Raw genomic sequence first — 12,808 nt, forward strand, 5'->3', positions numbered from 1 at the left:
GATTTACTACTGTACGATATGTTTATTGTAATTTTGAGCACTGCATGGTGTTTCAAAACGTGATTTCATTTCTTCTTGATGTCCTATAAATTAGTATCGGAGATGTACGTGTTACCTGTCGAAGCTACCCGCACAGGTAAATCGAAGACACTGATGTGAAATGAAGCGTAGCAATACTCGTCCCCTTATATACCATGCGAACCCTGATACATATAACAATAGAATATCCAACTAATATGGCGGATTAGCAAAGAAATATGGCGGACATATAGAATTATACTATATTTATTAATTCATGTCAGCTTTAACTAGCAAGAAAACATGCTAAGCTTGAGATACAGGTGAATATCTAAATGGTGAGACCTAGCTGACCAAAGGTATTACAAATCTACATCAAAAGATTCTGGATATGCAAGTTCAACAAGATGCATCTGTTTTCTGCAGTGCAAATTTTTTCCTAATACACTAAACAATATTTCCTTTAATACCTCCAATCAACACAACCTTAATGTCATGGTTATTACAAGCAGACAGTAATATTCCATTTACCAATATGGCAAAGATTATCTGAAACAAGAGAAGCACAGCAGATATTGGCACAAAACAACAAGTATTAAGTTCTATTATGAAGACTTTTGTCATAACAATGACTTTGGAATTGGAAATTTGATTCTCAATAGGCCACTGAATCACTTCTAACTAGTAATCTAGACAGCACTTGTATGACCTGTTCAGAGTCTATCATGTTACTTTAGTCACTTCTCACATTAAGCACACTAATTAAGGAGACTTATTCAGCCAACCTGCTAACTTGATACCATTATCCTCTCAATATAAGGTAGTTCAAAGTGTTGTGGACATCACAAAGGCTTTTGTCATTTATCATATTAATAAAGCTCGTGAATCTCCGCTAATCCTGCAGAGGAAAACTCATTATGCTATACAAGCATGCAAGTACCACACTGTATGCCACGAGATGCACAGCCAATAAATGAAGTTTTACATCAAACAAATAGATTAATCCAATAATCAAAGCTACAGTAACTAGTAAAGTTTATCTAAGCTGATTGTGGTGTTTTGTGTTGGTGATGTAGAGCACAGGGACTCAGGTTCGAGTTATTTTTTGAATGATTTAAAGAAAATTCTTGCTAAGTTCCACCAATTAGAAGAGAGTTATCAGGTCAAGACATATATAGTACAACTCTCCAATACTGGTGTTGTTATAGTAGCCTGTCCTCCTTGCCATCCCCCCCCCCCTTAAAAAAAACATGTGCCAATATAGTCATTTCCCTCCCCAGAAACCTCTGTATAGCAGGATTACCACCACGAAAAGATGGCTACAAAGTGAAAATTCACCTTATTATAGCCTAATTACCACCACGGAAAATCTGCTGTACAGCAAAATTCTCCCTTAAGGACATACACGACGAATCTGACATTTTCTCTGGGTAGCTCGAGCGAGATCCTTGGCTAGATAATCTAACTAGTTATGCAAAGGCCCCGGGTTTAATACCCGATTGTTCCAAAGATGTTTCTCTCCTTCTTTGCTACAGTAATGTTCATTTAGTAATACACAAGAGCTGATTTGACATTATTACTTACAACAACAAGATCGAACTATCAAAATATTCTAACTCTAAAACAGATATAGTAATATACCGTAATTTTTTTTTGCAGAAAAGAGATAGAATGCAAGTGAATATTGTATGTTGTTACTTAAAATAAATTGCAAAATATGCCATGGTTGTGGTGTAAAATGTTTGTGACCACTTTTCCACAAAATAAGTAGTTTCAAATCAATGACCAATACATCTAAATTTTAATAAAAATCTGTAAATATTGCATGTACTATTAATAGTCTAAACATCTAATATTGATTGAAACTTTCACACTGTAGGAATGAAGGAAAGCAAAAGTGAGCAATCTCATATACCCAACACTCCAACATCGCTTGACAATGCCTCACATAATGAATGGTAATGCTATGCATTACTGGAAGAACAGGACAGACAGGATCTAAATTCTAAATTCAAAAGGGGCATAACTCCCAGAAAAATTATTTAATCCAAATTTTCTGGGAATATACACATCTACACAGTGTGTCCTTATTAACTACAAAGTTTCACGAAATTCTGCTGAGCGGTCTTAAAGAAGTTGTGCTGACAAGAACAGTACATACAGGCTCTAAATTCTAAGTTCAAAAGGGGCATAACTCCCAGAAAAATTAATGAATCAGAATTTCCTGGGATTATGCGCAGAAAGCCGCGCACATCGCTATTTACAGTCTCCGTGCATTGTGACGTCGCTGTAATTGTTTCATCACATTATGAACATGCGAAATTTACAAACTGAACTTGAGACTGTATATTTCTTTCATCATACAAGTAATACATCTTATTTTAATCCATATTTCATATGAATTCTTCAACAAAGTCGATTTATAGCATTTCCGTAACTTTTGTATCTGTGAATCATCTATCTGTCCATGACTCTGCCGTGTTTTATGTGCAATTTCTGGGATTCCGTAATTGTCCGTGTTTTTACAACCTCCCGCGCATATGCCATGAATCAAACTGTCATAGGTATGCACAACGAAGTAAAAAAAAAAGTGCACTCTTTTGTTATTAAAATTTTACTTCTGAATATAGTTTATATCATGAATATTCTTATCAATAGTAATTACTGTATTACTCCATAAACAATTAACGATTTACGGCATGCACCAGAAGCGTATTAATTAAAAACCGACGATAATTTCTATTTACAACCAACTGCGGAAAAGAGGGTAGAATTATATTTTGAAATCTTTCGACCTTTCACTAAAACGACACAGAATTTTTTTTTACTAAAACCGTATCAATCAACAACAACGGAAGAACAGAGGCAGGTCCGGGGGGGTAGTTTCTCTCTCGGCTGACAATAAACACGCTATCATCCCTACTCATTGGATATATATTTTATCATTATACCAAAGCAGAATAATTCCTCTTCTGACAACAAAGCAAATCGCTCCGTCATAATAATGTTGGGAATAGCTGCTATAGTTGTGACATTGAATACGCCGCTGGGCTTTGTATTTGACGTCACAATGCCGAATTGCGCGGAAAATCGATGCTGCCGGTGAATAGTTTGAAACCCTAGCGCAGATCTTAGCATAGAACCGATCACACGGCAGAGATACATATACTTTGGTGAAAATAGTCGACTTATCGCATCTTTTGATATAGAGAAAAATACATTCAGGTAGAATAATGCTTTAGTTACTCATGTCTGAGATTGCAATTGCCAATCAACATGTACCACGTATTACATAAACATGTATATGCATTTACATTCAATACAAGTGCATGTACATGCAGAAATGTAAGAATTACTATATTAAAATAAATTTATGCTACTCTGAAGCTTAACTTATAAAAATGTTTCAGGGAATAAAAGTCCATTTTGTTTCTGAGAGTGTTCATCAGAAAAATCTTATAAATGATGATGACACTTAAAGTACATGTTAGATCCTATCTTGAAACTGTCCGATAAGTCATGTACTTTATCTCTTATCAGTATAAAATATGTATGCTTTTATTCAAACATTTGAACTTTTTAAATTTATTTAGAAACGTTAAAGATAAAGAAAATGAAAACAAAATGTGCGCATTACATATACACTATATATAAATCCGTTGTCTTAATCTGCATACTGAGCTCTATATCGGATTTATTGAATTTGTGACAGTTCATACATTACATATTTTGACACCACCCCTGGAATATCATGCAATGACTCAGTGTTTACATATGATTGGTGAACTTTTTCCTAATCCATATGATTATTTAGTATAAAGGAAAAGTATGAAACTAAAGGTAGAAAACCTATCCATTTCTTATTTAATGTCATTTTCCTTGAAAACTGCCCAAAAATCGTCCTTTGACATGCTCCCCTGAAAAAGAATTGCCGATGACCCATACTTTTTTTCTTACAATTAGTAAGATTATTGTCTTTTTAAAATCATTCTTTAATTTGGATTAAAACTCTATTGTAGAATTTTTTTAATTTTAACTTTTATATTGCACATTGGAAATTTTCCTATATTTCCTTTGCAATTACGACTACTATATAGCCAACTTTTGAAACAGCCCCCGCTGAAAATCAAATACGATTTTCATTTGTTTTTTTCATTGATTTTAACTCTTTAATGCATGTTTTACCTTATATCAAAATTTGAATAAAATCTCTATTGTAGAAACGAATTAGGTCCGTCACCCTTAAAGAAGTTGCGCTGACAAGAACAGTACATACAGGCTCTAAATTCTAAGTTCAAAAGGGGCATAACTCCCAGAAAAATTAATGAATCAAAATTTCCTGGAAACATGCACATCTACACAGTGTGTACTTATTAACTACAAAGTTTCACAAAATTCTGTTGAGCAGTCTCAGAGGAGATGCACTGACAAAAATGGGACTGACGGTCTGACGGATGGGTAAAAAACATTATACCTTCTGCAACTTCGTTGCATGGGGTATAATCAGCCAAATTTAAAAATAAGCCTGGGGTATAATAAGTATACAGATATGTATTTGTAATCTAATGATACAATGTTCACATTATGTACCGTTATGCTAAAGTTTCACTAATTCATGAAGTATTTGAGAAAGAAAACAAGAGTGTAAACAAATTGATTTTAATTCAGTCATGAGGTTATTTTGCACATTGTAGAAATAAATTGATTAGTATTCTATAATTGAACAGTGAATATTACACATATTTCTTTTAGATATAAATCTGAGGCCACTATTAAAAAATTGTTTGTTGGGTGTTAGCCACCCGACCCTCTCAAAAGGTCGCCGACCCAAAAAAATTTATTGGTCCAACAGCGATGTTTTTTGGTTTTTTTTTTTGTTATTGTCCGGTGCGGAACAGAACCGAGTTCGAGCCGGATTTTAGCCATCCGAGTCAGTAAAGTGCTTGACAGTCACCTTGCTTCGCTTCAAGCGCTTCCTTGATGGTTTGTTTCAAAAAGTCCGACCTGAAGAGGACAAAATCGTACGCAACTTTATGCATAAATATAGAGTTTAAAAACTCAAAGGAACGAAGCAAAGCCAATAGACTGCTTGAGTTTGACACAGATTCATCGTGGATAGAGATTTTGGAAGACACCCTAGCAATGGGAAATGACACATTAAAAAACTTGACACGGTGGATGTCAGTCTTTCATCAAAAGTATCTGCATAAAACAGTTGTCACACTAGTTCCATGTGTCAGACATGTTCAATGGAATATATAACACTGCATGCCTACTAGCATAAAGCAGAGGATGACTAAGAACTAAAGGGTGCATACACAGAACAATACAAAAGTGCAAAGCAAAACTAATTCTTATTTATAAAGTGGTGCAAAGTGGTGTACTGTTGAATAGTGATGTTATATACAAAAGCAGATATATAAATATGATAGAGCTGAATATGATAAGGCTGGCACATATACATATGTACATTTAAAAGCATATTTAATTAATGACAAAGAACTTAGCTAATGAAGAGATATAATATAGCAAACAAAATATACAGATATATGTAGACGATGTACAAAAAATTCCAGCAGCACTGATGTATGTATTTAATGCACGAAAAAAAATTAATCCTGACCAAAAAAAAAAGCCTACATACCTACCCATCATCAAAGGGGTAGGGTAGGCAAACGCCCAACAAACAATTTTTTATTAGTGGCCTGATTTAGTATCAACAGCACTAAAGAAGATGTTATTAAGTGTTTTACACATAAACACTGTATACCAAGTTTGGACCCGCCCTACTCGGGGATCATGAAAACAATTTTGGTAAAGCCCTTCCTGCTCTCCATCACTATGCATTTAGTTTTTCTTACATGTGTGCAGTTCTTGAGAAGAAGATTTTTGAAAATTGGTCAATTTTGGGCAGTTTTTGCCCCGCCCCTAAGGCCCCAGGGGTGCAGGAATCCTGAAATTTACAATTTATGTCCTCCTTGTTCCAAAGATGCTTTATACCAAATATGAAAAGAATTGGAATGATAGTTATCAAGAAGTTAAAAATGTCTATTGTTCACACATTAATAACTGACCATTTTGGCCCCACCCTGATACCAAAACCCCTATCCCTGGGATCATCAAATTTACAATTTTGGTAAAGGACTACCTGCTCTTTCTAAATATCTATTTAGCTTCAATATAGTATCAACAGCACTAAAGAAGATGTCATTTAAGTGTTTTACACATAAACACTATATATACCAAGTATGGCCCCAACCTGGGGTCAGAACCCCTACCCCGAGGATCATGAAATTTACAATTTTGGTAGAGGCCTTCCTGCTCTCCATCACCATGCATTTAGTTTTTCTTACACATGTGTGGTTCTTAAGAAGATTTTTGAAAATTGGTCAATTTTGGGCAGTTTTTGCCCCTACCCTAAGGCCCCAGGGGTGCTGGAGACCTGAAATTTATAATTTATGTTCCCCTTGTCCCAAAGATACTTTATACCAAATTTGAAAAGAATTGGACTGGTAGTTATCAAGAAGAAGTTAAAAATGTTCAATTGTTAACGCATGACAACGGACGACAACCGATTGCAATAGGTCACCTGAGTTTACTCAGGTGACCTAATAAAACTGTGATTTCTTATATTGGCCCCATCTTACCCCATAGGCCCCTGAATTGAACAAACTTGAATCCCCTTTACACAAAGATAATTTGTACCAAGTTTCACTGAAATGGGCCCATTGGTTCTTGTTATAAAGGTGAGTGGGGAAGAGGGTAAATTTTCAACCTTCACTATATGGGTTTAATTCATCAGTTAAAGCTTAATTTCTTACCTTTCATTTTTTATATCAAAAATGTTGAGGCAGGCAATCAGCCTATATACCTCATTTTGCATTTAAATATGTCTAACTTTGCATGTATAAAAAACTGACAACTAAGAATGTAAGCTTGAAGTTATGAATATTGACTCAATGTATTATTGAAGGAATGTCAATGGAAGTCGAAGCCTGGGCAAATTTCTTTTTAGATGACTCCACATAACTCAATCCTATCCCCGAAAGATTTAGGATTTTAAAAATATCTTGGTATTCTTTATTACTTTTTTGTTTTGCTTATCAAATATTTTAGAAAAGTTAACCCTCCTCACACACGCATAAACACATATACATGTACTTTGAAAAACGATGCTACGTGCCTATTCCATTTCCTTTAATTATAGATTTATTCAAGTTTTTCAATTTTGACCATAATCTACCAACTGGTGTTTTAGCCGATATCAGGTTACAATCTTCAGATTATGTTCTACTATCCAATGGGCAGGTTTCAATGTTTCATATCTAACACCCCCTGTTTAATTAGTGCAGAAAATGGAGGGAATAACCTACTAGTGACATTGATCCTTGATTTTTAGATTGGTGTCTTCTTTAAGTTAACTTTCATTGCAAAAACTCAAATAAGACTATAAAGTATTTCATATAATACATGAATTGGTGACCTTGACATTCAACCTTTTCAACTCAAGATCAATAGTGGTCTTTTTTATTATATCATAGGTACATTGTATTAGATATATAAGTATTATACAGAGATGTTGTATTATATCCCTTTACAGAAACTCAAAGAGAACTAAAGATATCACATGGAATTTTACAATATAACAATTCTTTTAACCTTGGCCTTTATCTGACCCATAGGATCTTATTTGAGTTATGAGGATTCATCACATCAAATCTAATTGCAAGGACTTTAAGAATATATCATCAAGAACTACGTGTTACAGACAGACAAACACATCGTCTGCTTTTCACTAAAAGTGGAACACAAAAATAACACATTACTTAAAGAAACCATTTTACTTCTAAAGGGATGTGACCCTCTATTAGAACAGACTCAAATCCCTTTGACCCAAATGAGGAAGCAAATAATTGATCAGAAAAGTTCAATGACATAAATTCACTTGAACTATTGGATGGATCAGATGGATAAAAAGAGCTAGAATTGTGAAATTTTAAAAAATTTCTTACAAGAAAGGTTCACCAGGAACTTTCCAACAATCAGAGATGCAAGTGACATACCTGTTTCTGCTCATACTTCAGTGCCAGCTTGAGTCGAGAGAGAGTGAGCTTAGCTGGGACAGAAGATTCCAAGTCTTCCTCTTCCTCCTCTTCTTCTTCAGATTCTGAGCTCCTGTTCAAGACAGCTATCACCTCCTCACTGCTCCGACACTGGTCCAACAGATCACATGCATACTTTTTACACTGGTCATTGAGCTGAATGTAAGTGTCCTTGAACTCATTCTCCTTCAAGGCCAACTTCTGCAGCTCCCAAGATAGCTTGAAAGCAGTGAGAATGGGGTCAGGGCTGGTGAGGGAGATCCAGGCAGGACTGGCCAAAGCTTTGTAGGAGTTGATACGGAACAGGGAATGTCTGAGACTGTCCTCATTGACTTTTTCCTGGCAAGCTTGACAGGAGCAAGACAACATGTGTGGAATCTCAATGTTGGCTCCTCTCTGAAGAATCAACTGAAGTATCTCGAATTGGTTACAGTGGGCTGCCAAAATAATTGGTGAAATGTCAGATGAGTAATCTGAACTTTCTTCATATCCTTTTTGAGCTTTAGACCAATCTCGTCCGAGCATTTCCAAGGTTATACTTGGATGATCAATAAGCATTTCCACAATTTTGTAGACACCCTCTGTAACAGCATACAACAGAGCATCTCCAATCTTCACCCCTTCCTGGTGCAGAAGAATTTCTACCAATTCCACATTTTCGTTGTCTACTGCAATCTGGATAGCGGATCGCCCAAGCATATTTGTACAGTTGACATTCACAGGATTTGGTTGTTGTAGGCATCTTATGACTGTTGGTTTGTCTCCCCTTTCTACAGCCTCTAGAAAAGTTCGCTCTTTAGTGTTGCTCATTTGTGATCGGTTGAGTGGATCCAATGGCATTGCAACTGGTTTACACGTAGTTATAACTGATGTCTGGCTGATTACCATTTAACATGTCTTACATACACCTACCTGCAAATTCAAAACAGATAATCAACCAATGCTTACTTCACCAATATGTAATGAGTCTCATTTTAACACAGTATTGATTGCGAATTGCTGATATTTTTTGCATTTCGTGCGTCCCTTATATCATATGAAGAAATATTGCTAATTGTTATGTTAAGTTTCACATGTTCGTTAAGAGAATGTGCACTGAAATGAATAAACAGATAAAATTACCAGAGTCCATGACTCTCATTACCAAATAAATGAAGCCAATTTGTCTATACCTGAGAAATTTTTTTTAAACTGTAAATCCATGATCAGTATTTATGAAACTCCTAAAACCAGGCTATTGTTTTACCAAAGCATTAAGTCATACTGCTCCTGGTATTTTCACTTCTCAATCTTCAACTCAAATTATCGTATCTCTGCATCATGGATTGTTAATTCAAATTGAGAAAGCCTATTTAGATGTTAATTGATATAGCAGGTAATAGAATATTCACTACATGTACATTATTTGGAAAACATGTGATTTCCTTTTTGAGTTTAAGAAATATTTTATTCATCACAATTCACATACATGTACATTGTAAATTTAATACATAGGATTGAACAACTGACAAGTTATGCTTATGAACATTCTCTTTGATTTTCCTTTTACCAGGGGCTTTTAGCCGATGCTTGTAGTGAATTTTCACAATACAATATATGCAGTTGTGTTCAACTGTCAAGTGCTGCCATACACATGAAAAAAGTTTGCAACTATCAAAATCATGATTTATTTCAATTTTTAATACTCGGGATATTTTTCAAGTTTATACATAACATTCAAATGAAATTCTTGTACACAAGGTTAAAGGTCAAGTACGGTGATTTTCCTAAAACTTGAGTTTTATACAGAAAAATGTCTGTCGTACACTTATGGATTAATTTCCATGGCAATTTTGATAAAAATCACTTGGCGTGAATTACACGGCGCTATCAATCTTTTACCTGAGCGATCGATAAATGTGTTGTGACGTGAGTTATCGCTCGTAGCTTATGACGTCATCTGAGACAACTTTCGACTGCATTGATAGGGTTTTATAATGTTTACATAGAAAAGTCCTGTATTTATGGTACAATGCGCTGCATTGAACTGCAATGTGAAATCGGGACAGGGATTAAATATTTCTTTTCCCAAAAGATAATAAATTTCGAAGAATTTGAATACTGAAACTGAAAAGAGACACTGAGATTTGTGACAATTAAGCCACGAGGATCAGTGAGTGACACTTTAATTAACGAGGATCAGGTTTCCATCAACCCTGACGCATCATCCTGTTTGACTCCAAACAAAGTGCAAAGTGATGATTAACTGGACATTCTAGAAAACAAGTGGAGGGATGTATTTTAATTATATAAAAAGTTCAACCCAAAAAGGGGGGATGCACGCAATCCACCCCTCTCTACATCCACCACTGAATGCTTTAATGCGACATTGCAGTCAATGGGTTTGCGATTGCACATAAAAATTAATGTCACCCATTACCTAGTTCGAATTGATTTTATTTCTTTTATTAAATGAAATATCTTTCGAATATTGTCGTACTCATACTATATTTATAAGGGACTCATCGTCATCATTTCATTTCTTCACTATATATATATTGAAAAAATAAAATGTAGTAAAAATGGAAATGAATTTAATTTTAAAAACCCATTTTGATAAAACCTTATTTATTGCGAGGTCAGTCCAATTTCCAAAGCTTTTTTTTTTCAAGTTCATTATGAAAACAAGTACAAGTTTTTCCTTTTCCTAATATGCTACATTCCTAATGTGCTACATTATATCATGAATCATTAAGGCAAAATTTCACACCTCAAAATGCTACAATTCGTTAATTTTGTGCCGTAATATATCAATTTCGCATTTGACATGTGTTGTGAAGAAATTACATGTACTAATAGGCCTAATTTACATTTTATGATATTGTATCTACATGTAGATTTTATTTTTTTTTTAAAAAGGGGGGGGGGGTACAAATAACAGTGTGCACAATAAGTTTTTTTCTCTTTTGTCTTTTGTTGTTCTTTTTTCAAAAAGGCATTTTTTAGTTAAATATATATCTAGCTAAACACATTATAATAATTTGAATCTGATCAATCTCATACAAATAAATCCCATAATAAAAAAAATACAAACGTGAGAGTCAATCTAGTTAAATACGCTCACAATCGCTACAATATAGAGTATATGGCGAGTATCTATGAAGTCTGATTTTGATTAGCCTCGATTGTGTAAAATACAAAGGTTATCTTTTGATAGAACATTTTTTTCTAATATTATTCCCAATTTTCTATGGACTGGCCCGGTAAATAATTTCTAAATGAGATTCCAATGAGATATTTGTCAAACATATAAATGTATATATCAAATAAATATTACTATCTGATGGTTTCGAAACTGGTGTAGGTACAAACATTATAAAGGTTGAATCCCTAAACTCAAGTGTATCTACGGTATTTCATCGTCACTATCCACGGTGTTGCTAAAACTGGCAATTTCTCACAGAAATTAAAACAATGATATACAGGCGCAAACAACTACATTTGTCTCAGATGACGTCATAAGAAAGGGTGACAATCCCTTCATTCGTTTCTATTAACAACGATTTTGGAATAGGTATTTTGCGCATTTACCTGGATTATAAAAAAAAATAAACACATCAATAAATTTTCCAAAACGGGTTTTAATGAATTATAAACTTTATTTTCAAATCTATTTTTATTACACTTGACCTTTAATATTGCAAACTGCCTTTGTGACTATATTATTGCCTGATGTTTATCCAATTACAAAGTCCTGGCCTGTAACAAATGCTCTAACACTTTCCTGATGATCTTGTCCTTGCCTAAATGACCAGGGTTCAGGGTCATGATATATTGTGTAGTCAAAATATTTGTATGACATTCCAAAGTTGTAGCCCAGACTAACCTTTTTAATAATGTCCTTCACCTTAGCCAAATGACTTTGCTTCAGGATCATGAAGTAAAGTCATGATCATGTCTGTTCAATAATAACCTATGACATTTATGAGTTACTAATCTTGCTACAAACATTTGGCTCAGATATTTTAGAGACCTCGACCATGGCCAAAGGGCCTCGGTTCATTATGGTCATGTCATACTATTTGGTAGCAAGCAACATTTGACTTAAATACTACAGATAGTTTTTATGAAAATCAAATTTCTCCCCAGCTCCCCAAATTAGAAGTCCACAAAATGACACCCCCCCCCCAAAGCCATATAGAAGTGTTCACAAACTATTTTACTCCCTCCAACCCTAAGATCCACTAGTATAATTTTAAGAATAACAATTGGATCCTTCTGTCCCTACAATATGCACATCTGCAAATGGCATTCAGTCTTCGACAGTAACCAGTGGCCCGATGCCCGAGGCCAGTAAAATCGGGATCGGGCTTCTAAAAATATTTAACCCAGGAGACCAGCGGGCCTGTAAATGTTTTCTTATATATGTTTTGTATATATTACAAATATCAAAACCTTTTCTGAAGTATAGGGAGGGGGCTCGTCCGGGAAATTCCAAACCTCCCAAGCTTATTTCGCAATCACAACCATCAGATCCAAATAAAAATAAAAACGGTTGTACGAAGAGAAAAGAGAACAAAAATTCATGCCCCATTGAACCAAGGGTAGGCCTTGGCTAAGATTTGATTCTGGAGAAAACAAAATGTTTTGTACGTGGTGTATACAAAACAAAGTAGAACATGAGCTGCTGATGTATCTGCGAGATTAAT

The 12,808-nt window shown here is 34.7% G+C and overlaps 1 protein-coding gene across 3 annotated transcripts in view; it reads right to left on the reverse strand.

Moving 5' to 3' along the window:
- LOC125680343 (transient-receptor-potential-like protein) overlaps positions 1 to 12,808 on the reverse strand; it is a 66,021-nt gene that overhangs the window by 36,648 nt on the left and 16,565 nt on the right. For 2 of the 3 annotated variants that reach the window (XM_048919832.2, XM_048919831.2), the window contains exon 3: positions 8,082 to 9,028. In XM_048919832.2, the coding sequence (XP_048775789.1) occupies positions 8,082 to 9,008 (927 nt within the window). In that variant the 5' untranslated portion in view covers positions 9,009 to 9,028. Of the gene's footprint in view, positions 1 to 8,081; positions 9,033 to 12,808 lie in introns of all 3 variants that reach the window. The other variant, XM_056154555.1, reaches the window with a different exon arrangement.

Source organism: Ostrea edulis, chromosome 2 (genome assembly GCF_947568905.1).
Source record: "Ostrea edulis chromosome 2, xbOstEdul1.1, whole genome shotgun sequence".
NCBI classification, from domain to species: domain Eukaryota; kingdom Metazoa; phylum Mollusca; class Bivalvia; order Ostreida; family Ostreidae; genus Ostrea; species Ostrea edulis.